The 23,334-nt window shown below is 39.3% G+C and overlaps 3 protein-coding genes across 14 annotated transcripts in view; 1 reads left to right on the top strand and 2 right to left on the bottom strand.

Moving 5' to 3' along the window:
• LOC108704531 (gastrula zinc finger protein XlCGF26.1-like) overlaps window positions 1-2,431 on the top strand; it is a 38,813-nt gene extending 36,382 nt beyond the window's left edge. For all 9 annotated transcript variants that reach the window (XM_041572624.1, XM_041572623.1, XM_041572621.1 and 6 more), the window contains 2 exons: window positions 8-106; window positions 918-2,431. In XM_041572624.1, the coding sequence (XP_041428558.1) occupies window positions 8-106; window positions 918-2,161 (1,343 nt within the window). In that variant the 3' untranslated portion in view covers window positions 2,162-2,431. The remainder of the gene's footprint in view (window positions 1-7; window positions 107-917) is intronic.
• The window catches only part of LOC121396962, a 338,181-nt gene that overhangs the window by 158,753 nt on the left and 156,094 nt on the right, over window positions 1-23,334 (bottom strand). The gene's annotated exons all lie outside the window — the stretch shown is intronic.
• LOC108704532 (gastrula zinc finger protein XlCGF48.2-like) lies at window positions 5,686-22,015 on the bottom strand. 3 transcript variants are annotated; one of them, XM_018241112.2, is made up of 10 exons: window positions 21,731-22,015; window positions 19,400-19,502; window positions 18,129-18,185; window positions 16,894-17,032; window positions 14,600-14,707; window positions 12,234-12,338; window positions 11,587-11,691; window positions 9,987-10,067; window positions 9,658-9,765; window positions 5,686-8,864 (listed from the first exon to the last, which is right to left on the bottom strand). In XM_018241112.2, the coding sequence occupies exons 2-10, from the start codon at window positions 19,481-19,483 to the stop codon at window positions 7,702-7,704; spliced, it is 1,950 nt and encodes a 649-aa protein (XP_018096601.1). In that variant the 5' UTR covers window positions 19,484-19,502; window positions 21,731-22,015; the 3' UTR covers window positions 5,686-7,701. The 3 variants fall into 3 exon arrangements, with proteins under 3 accessions (XP_018096601.1, XP_018096600.1, XP_018096602.1); XM_018241111.2 differs by having other exon boundaries at window positions 11,587-11,706; window positions 21,731-22,014; XM_018241113.2 differs by lacking the exon at window positions 21,731-22,015 and adding an exon at window positions 18,945-19,027 and having other exon boundaries at window positions 11,587-11,706.

Genomic DNA, 23,334 nt, shown 5'->3' with positions numbered 1-23,334 from the left:
TTTGCAGCTCTGTGGGACCAAGGCATATATGTAATTGGCGGTGGAGAAGAGGATGACCAAAGTCAAACTGATTTTCACCGAACATTCTACTCCCAGACCTGTGCCGGTGAGTGATGGATGGAAAGCAAATTAGTTTCTGTTTCCAAGGCCAGATCTCTGTTAAAAATAAAAATCTCCATTATTTTTACTACTTTAATGATTGAAAGTTTTGGTTTGCCATTTATATTAAAGGACACCTCTCTCCCAAACTCCAACCCCCACACTCCCCAATAAGGCACCTTTGACCATACCTCTTAATAAAAGGCAGAGTAGCACTATATCTATATATGGCCACTATATCTGACCATTTTAATTGTCTTTGGCTAACTGGCGACCAAGTGAGTTAAACTACTTTGGTCCTGATACTTCGTTTTCTTCATTGGAGAGCTGAGGAAAGTATATGGCAGCCATGAATCCCACTGTGTTACTTTGCTATTTATTAACTGTTTACAGGCAAACAGTACCACGTTAGGAGTGTGGGTGTTGTGATTCTGGAGTGGGGCACATGGATTCAAGTCACAAACTAATGATTAAAATAATTTTAAATACCACACACCATCTCTCTCTGTACTAGGGTTGCCGCCTGTCTAGTTTTTCACCAGGACAGACGGCTTTTGGAAGGGCTGTCCAGGTGAAAACTGCCTGTCCGGATTTCCAAATTATGAAATCCACACAAGATATTGAAGTTAATGGCATGGTGTTCAGCCAATCGCTGAATGCCACGTCACCCACCCCCTGCCTAGCGCTGAACGACGAAAAGGTGTTAACCATACCCTATACTTATAATACTAGATTATTGATCTAAAGCTCTGCCTTCTGTGTTATCCATAGAATAATATGTTAATCATTTCATTATGCAATTGCATATTGCTTTGTAGATAATGGCAAGAGAAGAAATATATTAAATGACCCCCAGGCTTCCACTGAGCCATCTGGGATAATCACACAGGATATCAGCATGTCGCTGGATTTTAATGGAAACCTTGCGTCCATTACTCAAAATACATTCGCACAAAAGGTTCAGTATGCAAAACGCAGCAAATGCAAGCAAGCAAGGAAAAAATATATTAAAGAACCCCAAGCCAGCATTCATCTATGTAAAGAATGTGGGGGAATATTTCCTTCCAGATATTCACTTATCATGCACAAGAGAACTTGCAATGGCCAGAGACCTTTTACATGCAATGAGTGTGGAAAGCAATTCCTTGTTGTTGAGAAGCTAATGCACCATCAGAACACTCACACTAAAAAGAAGTCGTATACTTGCCTCAAGTGTAAGAAGTGCTTTGCTAGTAGGCTGCTCCTGTTTACTCATAAGAAAGTTCATAAAGAAGAGAAACCACACGTTTGCAGTGAATGCAACAAAGGCTTCCAGAAGAGGTCCCTACTGGTTAGACACCAGAGAACCCACACAGGACTAAAGCTCTTCTCCTGCAATGAGTGTGGCAAACGCTTTACTCAAAGGTCCAATGTGACAAGACACTACAGAATACACACAGGAGAGAGGCCGCACATTTGCTCCGAGTGCGGGAAATGCTTTGGTCAACTGTCATGCCTGAAAAACCACCGCCGAACTCATACAAAAGAGAAGCCGCATGTTTGTGAAGAGTGTGGGAAAAGCTACACTGACCGGTCAGACTGGTTTAGACACATAAAAACGCACACTGGAGAGAAACCGTATCCCTGCCCTGACTGTGGGGCAGGTTTTATAAGAAGGTCATCACTGAAGAGACACAGCCGAATTCACACAGGGGAGAAACCGTTTGCCTGCCCTATCTGTGCAAAGTGTTTCCCTTATAAGTCAACACTTCATTTACACCAAAGAACTCATACAAATGAAAGGCCCTACACTTGCACGGAGTGTGATAAATGCTTTGCTCAGAGGTCCACTCTGAATGCACACCATAGAACCCACACAAAGGAGAAGCCCTACCAGTGCACAGAGTGTGGCAAACGCTTCTCAGATAAGGGAGTCCTGGTTCGGCATCACAAAACTCATACGGGGGAGAAACCATTTGCCTGCCCGCTGTGTGGGAAATGCTTCAGCAATAAATCTCACATGATGAGGCATCACAAAACACATGGGAGATCACGTGGGAGAAAAGCAAGGGCTGCACAATAACTCATAAAAAAAAACTATTTGTCCTAACTATTTGAGGAACACAAATTTGTGTAAAAGGCTCAACCTTGTCATGTTACTGCACAGTTGTGGGAGGAACATAGCTCCAAAAAAGAAGTAAATTGGAATAGGGACTAAGGAACACAAGGCACACTGCTGCCCCAGGCTACTGCTACTTTCTGTTATACATGGCAAAGTGTAATTTATTTAATGGCTGCACTAAATCTATTTTGTTGTTTTGTTGATTTTTGCAATTGAAACTGTAAAACTGAATGGCTAATGTGTCCTTTGTTTTATTTCCCTGAGCCTCTGTTCAGGTTGTACCTTTATAATTCCACGGCTAGAAGTGTGTGGCCTGACAACATCAGCACTGTGCCTTTTAATTGCACTTTCCCTTGATATCTGCATTAACTTATTCTGTAAATCTATACCAGCGAAGCATGGTTATTCTCCAGGTAAGGGTAAGTCTAGGAAACTACCCTGACTTTTGGGCCCTGCCTGACTGCGCATACTTACAAACCCCTGACGTGTGTGGGGGGATGATTCTGGTGCTTACCTGCTCAGTTGAATATGTCAAGCAAAGTAGTAAAAGTTTATTTTAAGGTGAACAACCCCTTTAAAAAAAAATAAAAAATAGCATGATGTTTAAAGTACTCATGCAGAGGGCTGAAACATCAGCCTCCCGGTTTTCTTTCCTCCTCTCCTACTAGAATTCATTGAAGAGTATGTGGCCATGGATACCAAAAAAAAAGATTCTGAACCTGATCAGACCATTTTATGTTTCCATGGGTTGTATATGTTACATTCACTTTCCATTCGGTACATCCAAGAATATCACTGCTCTCCCTTTTCCTCTCCCTTCTTACCATCTAATTGTGTCTAAATGTGCATGTTCATCAAGTCTGGCACATTAACAAGGTTTTGGGAGGATGCAGGCAGCTGCTAGCCGAGTGTCTAATTCCAAGACTTAAGGAAACATTATCGAAATCATTTTATATATAGTGTAAGTAAAATTTATTTTGCTTGACAAACACAATAGAAATGAATTTGGAATTAATTTATTTAAGGGGCTGTTCACCTTTAAGTTAATTTTTAGTATGATGTAGAGTGTTATTCTGAGACAATAGGTTTTAATTTTATAAAATTATTTGTGGTTTTTGAGCTATTTATTCAGCAGTCTGGTTGCTAAGGTTCAGATTACCCTAGCAACCATGCACTGATTTGAATAAGAGACTGTGATATACTGTAAATAAGGGAGAGACGAATACTAAAAAGTAGCAATAACAAATGTGTAGCCTTACGGAGCATTTGTTTTTTATATGGGGGGTCAGTGACCCCCATTTGAAAGCTGGGAAGAGTCTGAAGGATAAGCCAATTAATTTAAAAACTGTAAAAATAGATAAGGAAGATTGAAAAGTTGCTTAGAATTATCCATTCTATAACATACTAAAAGTTAAAGGTGAATGACCTCTTTAAGGTGACAGGTCCCCTTTAATTTAATATGTAGTTTAGAATATTTACTAGGCTCCTGCCATTCACTCTTCGAGTTTTCTGGGATCTTCCATGGTCACTACTCTGTATAATTATGCATAAACTGTGAAGACTGAAAATATCGATATTTTGCAGACCCAATGCAAGATCATAAAAAGATAACCAGTGCTACACCATATGTTTCAGTACAGTATTAAGATACACACATTTTGATTGCAGGGAAACTTTGGGCTATTTTGCACTGGGTATGTCTTCCCACCGACTATTAACATGACTGTCTTTGGGCAAGAAACAAGGAATGTTTGGACACGTTTATTGCGGCGACCAAACATAAGGGGGCCCATTCACTAAGCTCGAGTAAAGGAATAGAGGAAAATAGAGGGAAAAAAATTCAATTTTTGAATGTTTTTTTTTTTGGCTACTTCGACCTTCGAATCAAACTAAAAATCGTTTGAATATTCGACCATTCGATAATCGAGGTACTGTCTCTTTAAAAAAAAAACTTCGACCCCCTAGTTCGCCACCTAAAACCTACTGAGGCCAATGTTAGCCTATGGGGAAGGTCCCCATAGGCTTTCCAAGGTTTTTCTGATCGAAGGATAATCCTTCGATTGATGGATAAAAATCCTTTGATTCGAACGATTATTCCTTCGATCGTTCGATCAAACGAATTGCGCTAAATCCTTCGACTTCGATATTCGAAGGATTTTAATTAATTAACCCTCGATATTCGACGCTAGGTAAATGTGCCCCTAGGTGTGCCATTGCCCTTATGGTGGGAGATTGCCGATATCTAGGCTGCTACCAAGGAAACATCCATCCCTGTTAAGAAATAGATTTGTCACAGTGGGGCAATACCTTAAGCATCAGCTGCTAAATGTACCAAAATACTCTTTCTGCCCTTCCAATGAACAGACAGTCCAAATCACAGCAGAAGTTTGTGGGAAATAGCCATATTTGCCTTAAAAATGACTAATTTTATTGATTACTTGTCAAATTGTCAGGACTCTCCTCCACTGGTATCTTAAAACACAAGTAGTAGTGATCATATCCCAAATACAGACTTGTATTGCCCTTGTCTGGTACTTACTAAACTGATGAGCCACAAACTTATTTATTATTACTGTATATGTGAAACAAGGGATGTATTTCATATCATATAACGAGAAAGGCACAAACAATAATTCATCTCTAGCCTTTTACCTTTAGCTGCCATTTCTTTTTGGGTTCATGTGCCTTCTCTTTTTCCTAATGTCTCTCCTGCTTGGCTACATTCTGGTCTGTTCTTTTTCAGCTGCCACTTTTCCTATACCTTCTTTGTCCACTCCTAGATTCAGTTAGAGAGGTGTTCTGTGTAAACATTCATATCTGGAGGAAAAGTGTGTATATGACCAAAGTAAAGATGCACTGGCCATCTCAAATTAGTTCTTGGGTTATCCCAGATTGCTAGGAATTTCTAAGATGGACTTCAATGGGGTTATTCACGACAACTCAAATCCATGTTAGTTTTTTTTATGAAAGCAAAGTTGACCAAACTCCCATCCATGAACTGAACTAAAATGTTTCTGGAAAAAGTTGGCGCGAAAAAAAAAAAAAAATGCAACAAAACCGATCGTTGATATGCAACGTACAATTGACATTCTGAAAGCTCAACTATATGGAATTGTCGCTCGACTTTATTGGGTTATTGGACGAAAACACCAAATTTATCAAATTATCCAGTACAGATCACCATAGGATCCGTTATCCAGAAAGATCCGCATTACGGGATTGCCATCACCCATAGAGTACATTTTAATTTTAGCAAATGACTACAGTTTTTTCTATAGTAATAAAACTGTACCTTGTGCCTGATCCTAACTAAGAAATAATGACTCCACGTTTACATGATTTTCTAATAGGATTAAAGTATGAAGATCCAAATTACGGAAATATCCCTTATCCGGAAAACCCCAGGTCCCAAGCATTCTGGATAACAGGTCCCATACATGTACACCATGAAAGCCCTCATTAAAAAGTAATCACAAATCCAAAAGTTCAGTTTTTCCATTTGTTTTATTAAAAAACACAATAACACTTTTTTTTTTAATAAACCTTGAAAAGATGGAGCTAACACTTCGACTAAATAGTTTCATTGGGTTTTTTGATTTGTTGCTAGAGTTCTGAGTAGACTTCAGAGTAAAACCAAGCACAACACTGTGCTTCCTCTCTCCATCTGATTAAGCAAGCAGGGATGTTGGGTATCACATTGCTATTGATATTTCAATAAGTCCTCAAGAAAAACCTGCTTACCCCTTTAAACAGAATTTTCTCCTACATTGATCCTTAATCTGCCTTAGTGCTCTTGCGGACTTCAGGCCATTATCTGCTGGACCTACTTGGTTGGGTGAAAAATGGAAAAATATAAACCATTTTTATCTATGGAATCTGGTGATTTCATGCAAACTAGACAACTGGACTGTAGGGGCACATTTATTAAAAGTGGCACTGTCATCTTAATAAAGCATAAATCCCAAAATGGAGTGCTGCTCCAGATCTAGAACACCGGATTGCTGCCGTCAGGTATAGGACCCAATGCTGCCCAAAGACTGTATACAACAAAACAAAAAACATAAAATACCCGTGGCACAGCTGATGCGATTGGTTCAGTGAAAACTGTTTATTCAGCTCACATGTTAGATCAATGGGAAATGCAATTAGTTTCCATTAACCTGTAAACACACGGTTTTCCAACCTCAAATGTTTAACAAATGTGCCTCTAAGAGCCGGAACAAATGTGGTTTATGGTCTGACGTTGCCTTAATTTTCTACTAGTAGATTCCACCTAAATCTAATGGAATGCATGAGCTCTTAAAGAATAACTAAACCTCCTTTCTAATAAAAACCCCAACCCTCCATAGCCCCCCTCCCGCACAGGAGTTAACACAAGTAAATACCCCTAAGCCGGTAATTACCCCTTGTTGCAGAGTCAGCACAGCGGAGCTCATGGGGGCCATCTTAAGCCACTTCGGTAATTTCAGTAAGGAAGCACCATATCGGCGCATGTGCAGTTGGAGCATTTCCCCAGTTCGTTACAACTGCGCATGTGTGAAAGTGACAAAAGTTACCAAAGCGCCAGAAGACCCGAAGATTACCGAAGCGGCTGAAGATGGCCCAGTGAGCTCCGTTGCACTCTGCAACAAGGGGGTAATTACCGGCTATGGGGTATTTACTTGTGTTAACTCCTGTGCGGGGGGGGGAGAGAAGGGAGGGGGGGACTATAGAGGGTAAGGGTTTTTATTAGAAAGGGGGTTAAGTTCTCCATTAAGAATATAATAAGCTAACCCTGGTAGTTAAATACTAAAAACTTTAAAATTTAGTTCGGCAATAGGTTCAGGTCCATGAATTTGGCACTTCTATATTATACATGTCTTTTTACTTTGCTCTGCAGCAAAGAAGCCTACTTGTTAGCACTCAACCCAGGGAATAAGGTAATAATAACATATGCAATGTTTACATCATCTCTAATAACCCATTATAAAGTCAGGCATTTGATTTCAAACAGCAGACCAGCAAATGCTACCTACTTATTGGTTGCTATGGGTTACAATACCCTGAGCAAACTTTGTACCTTTCATTACATCTTTGCAGTTTTACAGCAGACTTCTCAGGTTGGGGGTCAGGTCAAACAAAACAAAGATTTCCTCAAGCATTGTGTCCTAAAAAGTCAGAAATTGTACATCTATCCCTATGAATGCTGCAACATGCTCTTTTACAGAAGAACTAGATTTTTAAATAAGATTATTGTTCATGGAAATTCCAAGCTCTCTATAGTTCTGCCCTCCCCAATGTAAAGTAATGTTCTATATATTTACTGTCTCTGTTCTCACCTGTGTGTATGTGTGTTCTCTCCTGCACAACGTATGCAAAGCAGCTCCCTTGAATAAAAGGGAACTCAAGATTCTTTTCGGCATGAGTTTGCTGGTACAGAAGTGAAATGAACCACTTCTTCAAGTATTATCACCTGATAAGATCTTTTTCTGCAGTCCTGTTGTGCCTACGTTAGGAGATCTTCAGGGATTCTCTTCTATATGGGATCGGTGATGAGCAATGAGGGCTGCCATTTGGGTGAAGCATTTGCCGCACTCCGTGCACGAGTAAAGCTTCACCCCTGTGTGAGTAATTTTGTGCGCATCCAGAAGTGCCTTGTTGGTGAAGCACTGGCCACACTCTGAACAAGGAAAAGGTTTCACTCTCATGTGGGATCTGTTATGCCTGTTAAGACATGACCTTCTAGTGAAACGTTTCCCACACTCACCGCATGCATAAGGCTTCTCTCCTGTGTGAGATCTCCGGTGTCTGACAACACTTTGCATGGCAGTGAAGCGTTTGCCACACTCAGGACACGAATAGGGTTTCTCTCCTGTGTGCGTTCTCTTGTGCACAGACAGATAGGACCGGTTAGCAAAGCATTTCCCACATTCAGGGCAAGCATATGGCTTCTCTCCCTCATGAATTCTCCTGTGGGCCACAAGATGGGACTTGTTTGAGAAGCATTTCCCACATACATGACATGTATATGGTTTGTCTCCGCTATGGAATTTGCTGTGTCTAAGAAGACTCGACCTTCTTGTAAAGCACTGTCCGCAATCGTTACAACTAAAGGGTTTCTCTCCTGAACTATCCAGGTATTGTGTGGCCTCGTGGGGGCTATCGGTGAAACACTTGTCAAAATCAGCAGAGGCGCAAGGCTCCTCTTTTGTGTGAATGATTTGATGCCTACTGAAAATAGAATCGTAAGGTAAGTGTTTTTCCCCGTCAGTACATTCATACAATGTATCGTCTGTGTGTGCCATCTGCTGAGTGGTCACGTAGGGATTATTAACAACGTTACAATTAAAAGGGGTGTCTTCGGCAAGTGCGTAGTATTCACAACCAGATTTTCCAGAGGAGACTTTAGAACCGATTGTCTTCTCTCTACTGCTATGTTTCATAGCCTCCTGAAGGGCATCATCGCTGCTATAGTCAAACTTCTCATTCAGAGCCAATGTATTTTCTTTACACTGATAAGACTGCGAAGCAAATATGGTGTCTCCCCGTTTCCACAAAGCCAGGTTCCCCTTAGAATTATCTGCTTGAAGCCCATGAAACACACTGGATTCATATTTTGCTAGCTCATGGGACATGCATACGGTTGTTTGGTATTCTTCTGACATTCTTCTGCTCCAAGAGCCACCTACACAATGAGAGCAAATGAGTGTAAAAGTCAATTTGTGTAACATAAACCACAATCAATCAATCAATCCCATCTATTACAAATGATTTACCAATCAATTGCAATCCAAAAAAAAATGTAAATCATATTTAAATCAATCTCCTTTTTGGGGAAAAATTTTATATTTGGACTAGGAAATGGCAATCTAAGCAGGTCCTCGATAAAAATAAGGTATTTCTATTTAATAATAGTTTTGCATATTCTGATGCTAATAAGATACACGGCTGTTTCCTGTCTATTTAGTGTATCTTCCATGTCTTCACTGTAGAAATAAATTTATGCACACTAAAAGATTGTGACATATGGGAATGGATTTAGCAGCAGGTATATGCAATCTTAAAATGCAGTGGCGGAAAACAGTACAGGTATAGGACCCGTTATCCAGAATGCGAGGGATCTGGGGTTTTCTGGATAATTGATCTTTCCACAATCTGGATCTTGATACTTTGTCTATTAGAAAATAATTTAAAAATTAAATAAACCCAATAAGCTGGTTTTGCTTCCAGCAAGGATTAATTATATGTTAGTTTGTATGAAGTACAAGGCACTGTTTTATTATTACAGAGAAAAATGTAATTCATTTATAAAATTTGGATTATTTCATTATAATGGAGTCTATGGGAGACAGACTTTTCGTAATTCAGAGCTTTCTGGATAACGGGTTTCCGGATAATGGATCCCATAACTGTAATGGAAAAAGCTTTAAAGTGTAAGGAAGCAGCAGTGGAGGCTTTGGTTCATATCCTGCACCTACCTGAGCCAGAGCTCACAAAGACTTCCTCATCTTCATCGTCCAAGCACCTTACTGCAAGTTGCTTCACTTTTTGCTCCACTTCTGTTGCAACCTCTGAGTTGTTTTTGTCTTAAAAAATGAATAAAAACCTGTATATTATGCACAATGTTTTGACAGTGATAATAATGCTATATTTATTCTGCAATATCAAAATAAATGGTAATAAAAAAAGTAAAAAATAAACACTATAGCCTATAGCAAGTTTTATTTTAACAAAGCTCCCTTTAAAGATAATGCTTTGCGCCTCAAAATGTATACGAAAATTTTCTGTTTGTAGCCATGAAACTTACCCGTGTCATCATCTGCTACCTCATCTGATATACATGTGGCAGGCTGGGATTCTTCTAAAATATCCACAACTGATGATTCACCTAAAAGAGCAAGATTATTTTCACAAATAACGGATAGGATCAGTATCATACCCTAAAGAGCCTACAGTGTGTGGCCATCTTTACTTACTGAATGCTAACCAACTGGATCAGCTTCTATAAATTCTTACACAAAAGCTCACAAAACTTGAAACGGGTAAAAGCCCTCTCAGGGTAGGCAGACCATACAAACCAACTGCCCAATGCCTATAAAGCGGGCACGTTACCAAACACAAGTAGGGATGCATATACAGGTATAGAATCTATTATCTAGAATGCTTGGGGTCAGGGGTATTCCAAATCAGGGTGTGTAATTTGGATCACTATACCTTAAAGGACAACTCAACCCCCCAATTAAGAAAAGCCCTTACTTACTATCCCCCTCCCGCACATACTTTAATAGGTTTGAAAATGTCCCTAAAATATGACTCACCGAAGAGTGCACAGCGGAGCTTGAGGGCGCCATCTTGAGGATCTTCAAATTTTTTTGGATCCTCTTTGGCAATTCCCGGCGCATGCACAGTCGGTACGAATTGGAAGACTGCTCCAACTGCGCATGCGCCAGTACAGATGAAGACCGGCAATCCAGAAGGTGGCACCCACAAGCTCCACTTCACATACTCTGCACTGTTAGGTGAGAAATATTTTAGGTACATTTTCAGACCTATTGACGTATGTGGGGGGACTATATTGTTTAGTAGGTAGGGGCTTTTCTTAATTTGGGGGTTGAGTTCTCCATTAAGAGGTGGTTCACCTTTAGGTTAACTTTTTTTTTTGTTTTAAGTTTTTATTTAACCTTTTCAATAACATTACATAACAAAGCAAAGTTCGAAAAGGGAAAGAAAGACAAGAAGTGAGCCCAGTAGGTCATATTTAGTTAACTTTAAGTATGTTATAAAATGGCTAATTCTAAGAAACTTTCCAACAGACCTTCATTTTTTCTTTTAATTGTTTTTTTTGGCTTAATTGCCTTCTTTTTCTTGCTCTTTCCAGCTTTCAAATGGAGGGGCAACAACCCCATCTAATATAAACAAACCCAATGGGGTTGTTTTGCCACCAATATGCATTCATGAAGCCTAGTTACCATCAAGTACAAGCTACTGTTTTGAAAAGTGAATCGTTTTTTTAAATGTATTTGCTTAAATTACACTGTAAGGGAGATGGCCTTCTTATAATTTGGAACTTTCTGGATAATGGGTTTCTGGATAAGTGATCCCATATCTATACCAATATAGTGAAAAAGAAGGTGTTAATTTGGTGATATTTCAGCTCCTTTATTGTACACCCCTTTACAAATATGCTCCATTGCATACTGTTGTATATGTATTCTATGTATGTGGCTAAAAGCCCACTACTGGTTATGTTTATACTTCTGCTTATATTATTGTAAATAAGGACTGCCACGAAATATCCCAACCACCAAATAGAACTATTTAATTCAGTATATTCCTCATTTCACATGGTGTTTGTTCATGCCACAGGGGTGTGGCCTTTTTTTTGTTTTGACATGCTCTATATTTACCTGAGTCAGCATTCACACAGATGATCTGCATAGTGTCTTCCAGGCTACTGTCTGCAAATGGCTCCCCTTTGTTTTCTATATCTGACATAACTTCATTGATCTCACCTGGAAGAATTGAGACTATAGCGAATATATTGATTATTATTATTATGTTATATAATATATGCTATTGTTAAAATAACATTGAAACCTTTACCCATCTTGTACTTATTTAGTTTTCTACAAATATTGTATATTGAAAACTGTACCTAATTAGCTTAATGGACCACTGTTCTGATTAGCTATTCTGCAGGGAATTATACTGGAACAGACAAAGTTTGGGTGATCCTTACAAACCAATACACCCAAATCAGCACTTTTAATGCAGTTCTGAAAATAAATGCAAACATCTGATTGGCTGCTGCTTACTGGGCTTGTGGAAACGTTACCTCTGTGTTCATGGTTTTGTATGGCTTCTTGGAGATACAAGTGAAACCGTGTATACAAAATTAAGCAGGGCTCGCTACAATGTTCCATGTTAATTTGGCCACTGGTGAGGGGGGCAGTCTTTTACAAACGTATGTTAGTCCTGTCTAATTAAAAAGAGGGGTAGTAATCAAAAAATGAAAATTTTAATTCAAATACACTCTGGTTTGCCTTATACTCACCCGAGTCACCATTTATACATATTTCTTCCTCTTTATCGTCCACACATATTACTGCACATGGTTCATTCTGATCAATGTCTGGTTCAAACCCTGGCTTACTCCCACCTGAAATAATCATTTACAAAGATTTAAGCACGTACCACCTTTTTGAAGCATCAATTGAGCATTGATATTTGATTTACAGGGAAGCAAAGTGAATACTGAACTTAGATGGGGGAACTGAATTTTTTAGCTTCAAAGTTCTAGGATGGTTTTAGGACACTGCAGTATGCAATCTATCCTTACAGGAAGCATCTTAATGTGATGATTCACCTTTAAGTTAATTTTTAGAGTGTTTTAGAATGGCCATTCCTAAGCTTATCACAACTTCATATTTATTTTTTTATAGTTTTTAAATGATTTGCCGCCTTCTGATTCTTTCCAACTTTTAAATAGGGGTCACTGACCCCATCTAAAAATTAAAATGCTCTGTAAAGCTGCACATTTATTGTTATTGCTACATTTTATTATTCATATTTTTTTCATGTCCTCTCCTATTTATATTCGACTCTCTTATTTAAATCAGTACATGGTTGCTAGGGTAATTTGGACCCTAGCAGCCAGACTGCTGAAACTGCAAGTTGGAGAGCTGCTGAATAAAAAGCTAAATAACTTCAAAAATCACAAATATTGAAAATCAATTGCAGATGTCTTAGAATATCACTCCCTATATCATAATCAAAGTTAACTCAAAGGGGAACAACCCATTTGAGATAGCACAAGTACAAATGAAATATTTTTATGTAATAAATATAGGTAGAATATACAAATGAGATGGATGTAGGTAGATTATGTCTATGTCTTGCATCCATCTATTTCAGATGAAGATGTCTAAATGATCTGAATGCACTGTGATTATTCATCTTCCGGTAAGCGCAGAAATATTTATTTTTTGCATTTAACATCAGCCGCTCTGCACTATTGTGAGCTTCTCCCCCGCCAGGCATGCAGTAGGGAGGGCCGTATACACCTGGATTAAGGAGCGATCACATATTTGAACTGTCTGATTATCGCCATCTCCATGTGAGTAAATCTGAGCGCATTAATATCCATTTATACAAAGGTTAATACACCATCTAGGCCTCTTTTTCCTTTCTAGGTTATTGCCATTCGAGAATACAGCGCACTAAATCTTTATTCACATGTCTAAATGATCTGCCTGCACATAAAGGGGATCATTTGCATGGTGCAACAATGAAAAATTAGTTTTTGTACTTTGCATTTAGCCCAATGGTCTGCACCTAAAGAATGGAGTTCAAAGAGCTGTTCCTTATTATAAATACACTGCACTCTAAGAGGGAGAGTGGTGAACAGCTTATTCACCATGCATGCAGGTTAGGATGCAGACCAGAAAAGACATAATTAATACCTACCTATAGCAAAAGAGTTTACATTAATGAAAAAAAAAAAAATTGTCAGATTAGTGTGAAAAAGTGTAGCAGCTATTGTAATACACAACTGATGTGCATTCTGGGGCTACATAGCCCTGATGTTTAACTGTATAATTTAAAAGAATTGGACCTCGATATTCAGCTCTAAGGCAAGGCAGAGCAAATATCTATTTGTGAAGGCAAGCCTATTTGTGAAGTCAATAGCTGATTTTGTTACTGCTAGAGATGGTCCATGGACGGAATATTAATACTGAAACAGGAATCTGATCCATAACTCTACTTTTCCACTTGAAGAGTGATCATGCAAAATATTACATATTCATAAATAATCCCGTGCCAATATTCAGCCTGTGTCTATTCAGCTTTCTTCTCCAATCCCTCATCTGTTGAGCACTGTACCAGGCCTTTGCTGACAGAGAAAGAACCCATCCCAGTCTCCCAGCATTCTCTGAAATCAGCATTAAGTATGAATCTAATAATGTTTAAGGACCACAGTGGAGGGTCTTAAGTTGCACGCCTCCCTGTACTTGACATGGACAGAGAAATAATTTTTAATCAAATTACAAACGTGATAATAGTTATCCCTACCTGTGTATTGTATGGCTATTGCTATTTCATTGAAAGGTATGAACTGTACCTGCAGACCATAAGCTCTGTGCTTGCCATAGTGTGAAAAAGGACGAAAACCTACGGGTTTATCTGTGAGTCACAAGGGTTTGGGCTGACATATTGCTCCTGTAGCAGGCAGGTTGTGGGCCTAACTCTTCCCATGGCCATGAACACTGTTGACGCCCATCTCTCAGCCCTTCCATTAACATTAGTTCTGCCCCTGTTCCAACCCTCAGTGACACAAGGGCTTAAAAAAAACAGAAATGTAAAATCAGACTGAAAGGGGGGACAGTTTAAGGTAGGGCTGACCTGTGCATTAATACTAACCAGGACCGACAATTCCACCGATTTCCTGTACTTCAGTGTTCAGTCTCCTTATTGCATAGGGCTTTTCTTTTTGATCCTTATCTAATGCAACCTCAGCGGCAATTTTACCTGTAAGAATAATGTCAGTACAATCAGAGTGTCAATAGCTGAACAATGAACCAAATCCAAACACTAATGTGCAAATTAAAATTTAAGCAAAATAAATTGCATCATGGGGAAGAAAACGGCTGTTGTGTGCTTTAAAGGGGACCCGTCACCCAAACAAAATTATTCCAAATCCTATTTTATCATGTTAGTCAAGCAAAATGAACTTTAATTACACTGTATAAATTATTTGAATATTGTTTACATCAGTCTGGGAACTCATAATTATATTAACCAGGAAGGAGCCATTTTGTGGGCACTGTTATTAAGGCAAGTGTTGTATCACCTCAGAATCTTGTTTGTGCACCAGGGGACAGGGACCCAATGTCCATCCCCATGCCCTGGTTACACAATTAAATCGTTGAGAGCTGGGGGAATGTGGAGAGAGCAGTGACATCTAGGAAGTGCTGAATGGAAAGTGAAAGTAATTGTTTGCCCTGCCTCTATGCCTAGGCATAGAGGAGGGGTAGGCAATATTTGATTGACAGCTGATATTTTTAAATGAGTTTACAACAGCTATGAATGCTTTAATAAAAAAAAGAAATTGGCTTTCATATTTAATTTAAAAAGGACTTTTAGTATACAGATTTTTATGTCTGGGTGACGGGTCCACTTTAAAGTCATGCCTTAAGGGTGTAGATTTGGTTCCACTAGGCCTTCTTCTGAATTCAAATACAGCAAAATCAGAAGGTTTTTAAAGGGGTTGACCTTTACGGTAACTTTTAGTATGTTATAGGATGGCTAAGTCTAAGCAACTTTTCAACTGGTCGTCATTTTTTCTATTTAACGTTTTTGAATTATTTGCATTCTTCTTCCTGCTTTCAAATGAGAATCACTGACCCCATCTAGAAAAGCAATGCTCTTTAAGGCTGCAAATGTATTGTTATTGCTACTTTTTATTACTCATCTTTCTATTCAGGTCTCTTCTATTCATATTCCAGTCTCTTATTCCAATCAGTGTATGGTTGCTAGGGTAATTTGGCCCCTAGTAACCAGATTGCTGAAATGGCAAACTTGCAAGCTGCTACATAAAAAACTAAATAACTCAAAAACCACAAATAATAAAAACCAATTATTAACCAATTGCAAATTGTCTCAGAATATCACTCTCTACCAGGGGGGTAATTACAGAGAAAGCAGGCCCTGCATCTGCAGGGGGCCCAGGAGGTATAGTGGGCCCCATGAGGACAACCTCTGGATATGTTGGGGCCCTAAAATGTATTTGCTGTGGGGCCCAGTAACATCTAGTTACACCACTGCTCTCTACATTATAGTTAAAGTTAATTTAAAGGTGAAAAACCCCTTTAACTAAAAGAGGAACCATACCCTGAAGTCATGGCTGAAATACACACCCAGCATTCTTAATTTGTTTTGGGACCTGTGTGCGATCCAGGAATGCTCACATGGTTAACCATGTATGGGCCACAAATCAGTTCCCATTCCGGATGGCCTTTGCCAATCAAGACAGTGGTGGTGGTGACCTATTTCATTAATCATGATAGCAGAATAAATGCTCTGTATGCATTTGGAAAGTGGATTTTCATGGAAACAGTCACCAAATTCAATGGGGAGCAAGGAATAGGCATATATCACTACAGTTCTAATGCTGTAAGTGACGTTACCTTACATAAAGGACTCTTGGGAAATAAATGAAGTAGCATAATAGTACTGAAAACATTTTTACTTGCAGCATTCATGTTTCCTGTATTAAAGGGGACATACAGAATCTCTAATTTGAAACACTTATCACTGCTATTAATGTTTAGAACAACATAAAGCCAAAAATAAAACAAAAGGCACTAAGTTTGCCCAGGTGCAGTAACCAATAAGATGCCTTAAAATATGTGACCGGTAATTGCACCCTGCTGATTGTTTGCAACAGGTAATTAGTATTAAAGTGATTGAATAAAGTTTAAAATCACAATTATCAGGATGTCGGATGCTCGGAATTTAAAATGTTTTGATTTTCACAAATTCATTCCCCATATGATTATTGGTTCATTATATTCTTTTTTTCTGACATTTTCAGGGAATAAACCATGAACAGACAATTAAAGGAAATCAGGGAAACATTTTAATTAAATTCAAGGTTACGGTATATTGCAGGCTTTCAGAATCATAGATCCCTATAATAGCAAACAATGAATTACCAGAGGTCTTGCTGGTTGGTATTCCCAAACTACCGAGGGTCTCCATCATAACATCATTGTAAGACTCCTTGTGTCTCTCTATATATTCCCACTCTTCTGTGGAAAAATAGACAGCAGCATCTCCACTCTTTATATGGACCTAAAACACACACAATCTTGTTGAGCACTGGAATACTTATAATAATAATATTAATAATACACTGCCATTTCCCGTAGTTATCAACACCGATGTGTGATTTCAAGGGAACCAAGGAATCATGGCACCCTTCTACATGAAACATATGTATAAGAAGAGTTCTGAGGCAAATTCACAAACATTTCAGATTCCTTTTAGTCTTTAAAGAAGTTTTCACCTTTAAATTACATTTTAGTATTCTGAGGCAATTGTTTTTCATTTCTATTTACATGTGGTTCATAAGTTTAGCTTTTTATTCAGCAGCTCTCCAGTTTGCATTTTCAGCAATCTGGTTGCTAGTGTCCAAATTACTCTAGCAACCATGCATTGTTAACAATAAGGGACTGGAATATCCAGGGTCTGAATAGAAAGAGGACTATTAAAAAGTAGCAATAACAATAAATTTGTAGCCTTTGTGTTTTTTTTTTTTCTCGATAGGATCAATGACCCCCATTTTAAAACTGGAAAGAGTTATAAGAAGGCAAATAATTAAAATAACTATAAAAAAGAAAAAAATGAGGGCCAATTGAAAAGTTGCTTATAATTGGCCATTATATTAAAAGTTGAATTAAAGATGAACCACCTCTTTAAAGCAAAAGTTCACCTTTGAGTTCACGTTTAGTATGATGTAGAGAGTGATATTCTGAAGCATCTTGCAATTTTGTTTTTTATTATTTGTGTTTTTTGAGTTATTTAGCTTTTTATTTCAACAGCTCTCCAGTTTCAGCAATGTGGTTGCTATGGTCCAAATTCTCCCTAGCAACCATGCATTGATTAGAATAAAAGACTGGAATATGAATAGGAGAGGGCCTGAATAGAAAGATGACTAACAAAAAGTTGCAAAAACAATAAATGTGTAGCCTTACAGAGTATTTGGTTTTAAGATGGAGTCAGTGATCCCCATCTGAAATGAGTCAGAAGAAGGCAAATAATTCAAAAACTATTAAAAAGAAAAAATGAAGATCAATTGAAAAGCTGCTTAGAATTAGCTGTACTAAAACCTACTACAAGTTAACTTAAAGGTGAATCACCCCTTTGAAGAACCCCTCAGTGAACTCACCTCTCCAGTTAGAAGGTGTATGCTTTGGGGAGCATTCTTCTTCATAATGATGTATTCCTGATCAACGAAACAGAAACGGATTTCAAAACTATGGGGAGCCAAGAGACAGATTTCATGCATATTCTAGAGCTTATTTATTTTTTATTGTAGTGCTACTTATCCCCAAAATTGTAGCACATACACAAGAAATGTATAGGATTATGTCTGTTCCTATATATTCTGTCAAAGCAAAGCACAACTCACAGGCATTGCATGAGAAGAAGTACCACTTCCCTGAAGTAACAGATAAACAAGGCACCGAGCAACAAAATACACAGGTTATAGCACAGCCAATCGTGTGTAAGGAGATCACTGCAGCTAAATAGTGCCAACAATATGGGGAGGCACATTTATCAAAGGTCGAAATTCTGAATTCATGTGAGTTTTTAAAAACTTCCATAAACTCCCATAAATTCGAAAAATTCAACCAATCAAAATTTATTTAAAAAATACTTTTTAAATCAGATGAATGGAATCGACCCGAAAACTTGAATTGAATTCAAAACGAATTTTAAAAACTCAGTTCGAATTTTTTCTATGAAAAATCAGGAAGGCTGCAAACAACTCAAAATCCCTTGATGTCTCCAATTGACCAAGGGTAGGACTACACAGACGTTTTCGACGCGATCCGACAAAACGCATGCGACGGAAATAAGGTAAGTCATGGAAAAGTCGGATGAAGTCGCAGCGTTAATCCGACACGACTGTCGAATGCAGCATCTGCATCTGACAGTCGCGTCGGATCAACGATGCAACTTCATCTAACATTTCTCTTACCTTATTTAAGTCGCCTTGAGATTTGTCGCCGGCGTTTTGTCTCAGCGCGTTGGATCATGCGAAAACGTCCGTGTAGTCCTACCCTTAAACAGCAATTTGGCAGGTTTTAGGTGGTGAATAGTCGAATTTGAGTTCTTAAAAGGCTAGAATATCTTGAAAATTGAATTCGATTTTAAAAAAAAAAACAAAAAAAAACTTTAATTGAATTTTAATAACTCACTAGTTGAATTTGACAGTTTTGACCATAAAAAAATTTCAGAATTCAAATTTTCAATTCCACCCATGATAAATCTGCCCCTTAATATCTGCTACTCAGATGATGCCTCCCACTCAGCTGCCAAATCTTTGAACACCTTTTAGCCCAACAGTGGAATTTACTATTACTGTTAAATATTATGTTTCTGGTACCAGCGTATTAGAATAGTGACACTGGGGCAATCTTGAGCTGCAATTACCTCCCCAGTAAGCAGGAAGATTATCTCCAGCGCATGATTCACTATCCGCTCAGTCATCTTCTTCTTGTCTTTCTTGATGGTCATGGTTGTTTTAAGACTAAGCCTGGCAGAGAGAGATGAGGAAAAGATAGTATAATGTGAAATATGTTTTTGGGTTGATCATATTTAATTCATATTTTGGTCACTTTTGTAAATTTTTGACTGGTTTTGAGAATTTATAACTAGTTTCTGATTTTTGCAGGCCTACAGCTGGGCTGCCTTATGTCCAAAAGCAATGAGCTCTGAACCTTGTGCCTGATTTTATTTCAGCAGATCAGTGATGTACAAGTTGAAAGACCAATGCCAACCTTAACCTGCCCAATCCCAACAGAATGGTCAACCAACATTTTTAATCCCACAAATGGGAGTGGGCAAGACAAACATTCTGGGACACAATGCAGAGTCAATGCAATGTCAAGTGCAGCAATTGCTCTGGATGCAAGTGCTATGTGCATAAGCACTACTCTGTTCAGGTCACTAACTTATACCCAATGGTGCACCTTACATACAAGGATTCATTCACCCCTGCACTATGCACATCTTTCATAACAGTTGCCGCTACAACATGTGATTTAGGTATGACCAGGTTCACATGAACTGCAAATAAGCATGGCAAAAATATTTTCTGTTTGGTGTTTTATGAATGCAATATTGCACCTATATTTGCATCTTACACTAAAAGGTATCATCATATCAGTGAGACTTTAAAAAAAATCAATATCAGCCCCAATTGTTAGTTTCATGCAGATAACACGTTTTTTTTTCTTTAACAACCAACTTTCAACAGTGCATTTGCTCAACGTCTAGGCCTGATTCACTAAGGGGGTTATTTATCAACGGTCGAGTGAACATGAATGCACTCGAAACTCAAATGGTATCTTATTTTAGAAAAAACTTGAATGAAAAAACCCCAAATATGCGAGTTCGTCCCGTTTTCTGGTGAAAAAAAAACCTCAAATCATTCGAATCATGCATGTTTTCAGGCAAAACCCTCCGACAAAAACGAACATCAAACAGGCTGTTAAAAGGGACCTCTGCCATTGACTTCTATAGAACCTCAACAGGTTTAAGGTGGTGTATTTTCGGATTCAAGCTATTTCCAGGGTTGGGATATAATAAATCAAATATATCTATCCCTAAGTATTGCATTCCCCTATGCAAACATGCAGTAATTGCAGCCTTTTTTTCTGCACTTTGCAAGCTCCATTGAGCTTTACCTGATGTTATTATGGGAAGGGACTACTGAACTGTGTTAAAGTTGAATAGGTTAGTGTGTTGGCTTCATGGAAGAGGTGAGTAGAGGGGAGCGTCTAATGCTCTGGGGTAATTTGTTCCACAGGTAGGGAGCTGCAATGCTATAAATGTATTACTTATCTTTCTATTCAGGCCCTCTCCTATTCATATTCCAGTCTCTTATTGAAGTCAATACATGGTTTCTAGGGTAACTTGGACCATAGCAACCAGGAAATTGCAAACCGGAGAGCTGCTGAATGAAAAGCTAAATAATGAAAAAGTAAAAGCAATTGCAAATGATCTCAGACTATCACTCTCTACATCATATTAAACGTTAACTCAAAGGAAAGCCTCTCAGTCTCTTCGTCTGGCAATGCAACAGGGACTAAATTGCACCAATGCAGTAACCCATAACAACCGATCTTCCCTTTTCTTAAGGCAGGCTAATTGCTGATTGGTTTCTACGGGTGACAGTGCAATTGTGCGTCAGTGTTGCTAAATGAGCCTCTCTGTCCCACCGATTCCTCTCACCGTCACTGCCCTTAAAATCACTTGGATATGAGAATTGGCAGAAAGCACCTGCCTAATTAACAACATTGATCTTGTTTTAGTGCAGAATTTCATTGTGTAAATGATCCCAATCAGGTATATAACAGAACAGTAGAGACAGAGGCTGTTCATAACAAGGACCTGTATTTGCTAATACAAGAGGGGGGGGATATTCTTCAGCAGTCCATTAGGTTTCTCTATAAATCAGAGATGCTGCTGACTGTATTGGCAAGATCCAAATGTAACGTCTGCTTTTATTTCCAATTCATTCTGTTTTAGATAACAGACCTACGTGGAAGCCGCATCCAATCAGACAAAAGAGCCCATTTATTCCTGCCTTTTCCTATCTGTCCTGATGGCAAGAAAATGGAGCAAGAGAAATAGCAGTGTCCAGAGGCACGCAGCTGCCCGGAGACTCATGGCTGCGCCTCACACAAGGCACAGGGGCTACGGGCAAAGTTTCTAGGGATACAGGGACCCGCACACTGTACCTTTCTCCAGCGCACTCACCTCAGATCCCAATTCTTCACTTATCCCGGCGCAGACGGATCCTCTGGGGTCTTTCGTGACATCACTATGCCACGTGACCGTAGAGAGGAAGCGCAGCGCTTGGATAGCGGAAGTGAGGGAAGCCGCGATTTGACAGGAAGAGTGGAGACGCTAGTTCCAAGTTGCTAAACGGCCTATCGCGTCACCAGTCACGTGCAGTCTCGGACCCTGCCCACAGCCATCCTGCTAGCCACGCCCACCCCATTCTTCGCGCGCGAGTAGAATAATAATCGGGTCGGAGCAAATGGAGGCTGCGGTGCAGGTATGTGAAAAGGATGGAGCGGGTTATCTCCTCAGCGCCTGGCAGGCAGGTGTGGGGACTGAGAGTGGGGTGTCACATTGTGTGCCAATAATGATGGCCACCTGGGATGGAGGAGGGGGGAAGCCTGGGGACGTCTCTAACAACACGTGACAGGTCGCCTTAGGTGAAGCATTCTTCAAATTCTTTTCGTGTCGCTTAGCCTGGGGACGTCTCTAACACTTGACTTGGCGCTTTCTTAAAATTCTTTTAGGACATTTGGCGCCATCTTCCAAGTACATAAACAGAATGCACGTGAGTCCAGCTCAGTGGGTACTCGCGGATGCATGGGAAAGAACGCTTCAGCGAACGCAGTCACTGCCACAAGCTCTTGTATGTGAGTATTGCGTGGCATTATCATTTCTTGCAGTAGACTTGCATGTTGGTGGAATACATGTTTATTTGTGTAAAAAGGATCTGCAGTTGCATCAGCGTGGGGCATTTGCTGTTCCTGGACGTGTCTCTGTAAGGTGTGTGCCCTTAATTTAAAAGCTTATTGGAGCCTACTTATATATGACATTTTTTTGGTGTGTGGATTCTTAGTTTTGAGTTGTGTGCTTATTTTGAAGTGGTTGGTGAATTTTTTGTGTACGCTGATCATTTCAGGTGTGTGCCCTGCCTGCCCTCTGCCCCCTCTGTGTTCCATGCCCTGCCTGCCCCCTCTGTGTTCCATGCCCTGCCTGCCCTCTGCCCCCTCTGTGTTCCATGCCCTGCCTGCCCCCTCTGTGTTCCATGCCCTGCCTGCCCTCTGCCCCCTCTGTGTTTCATGCCCTGCCTGCCCTATGCTCCCTCTGTGTTCCATGCCTGCCCTATACCCCCTCTTTGTTCCATGCCCTGCCTGCCCTAGGAAATAGACGCTTCATACTGAAAACACTAGATCCCAGTGGATAATATCCCTGGTAAGCAAAGATGTATGTAAGCAACTAGGAAATAGACGCTTAATACTAAAAACACTAGATCCTAGTGGATAATTTCCCTGTACAACAAAGATGTATGTAAGCAACTAGGAAATAGACGCTTTATACTAAATACACTAGATCCTAGTGGATAATCGTATCCCTGTAAAGCAAAGATGTATGTAAGCAACTAGGAAATAGACGCTTTATACTAAATACACTAGATCCTAGTGGATAATCGTATCCCTGTAAAGCAAAGATGTATTTAAGCAACTAGGAAATAGACTCTTCATTTAAAAAACACTAGATCCTAGTAGATAATATCCCTGGTAAGCAAAGATGTATGTAAGCAACTAGGAAATGGACGCTTT

Source organism: Xenopus laevis, chromosome 8L, assembly GCF_017654675.1.
Source record: "Xenopus laevis strain J_2021 chromosome 8L, Xenopus_laevis_v10.1, whole genome shotgun sequence".
NCBI classification, from domain to species: domain Eukaryota; kingdom Metazoa; phylum Chordata; class Amphibia; order Anura; family Pipidae; genus Xenopus; species Xenopus laevis.
This window is presented reverse-complemented; position numbering and strand designations above follow the sequence as displayed.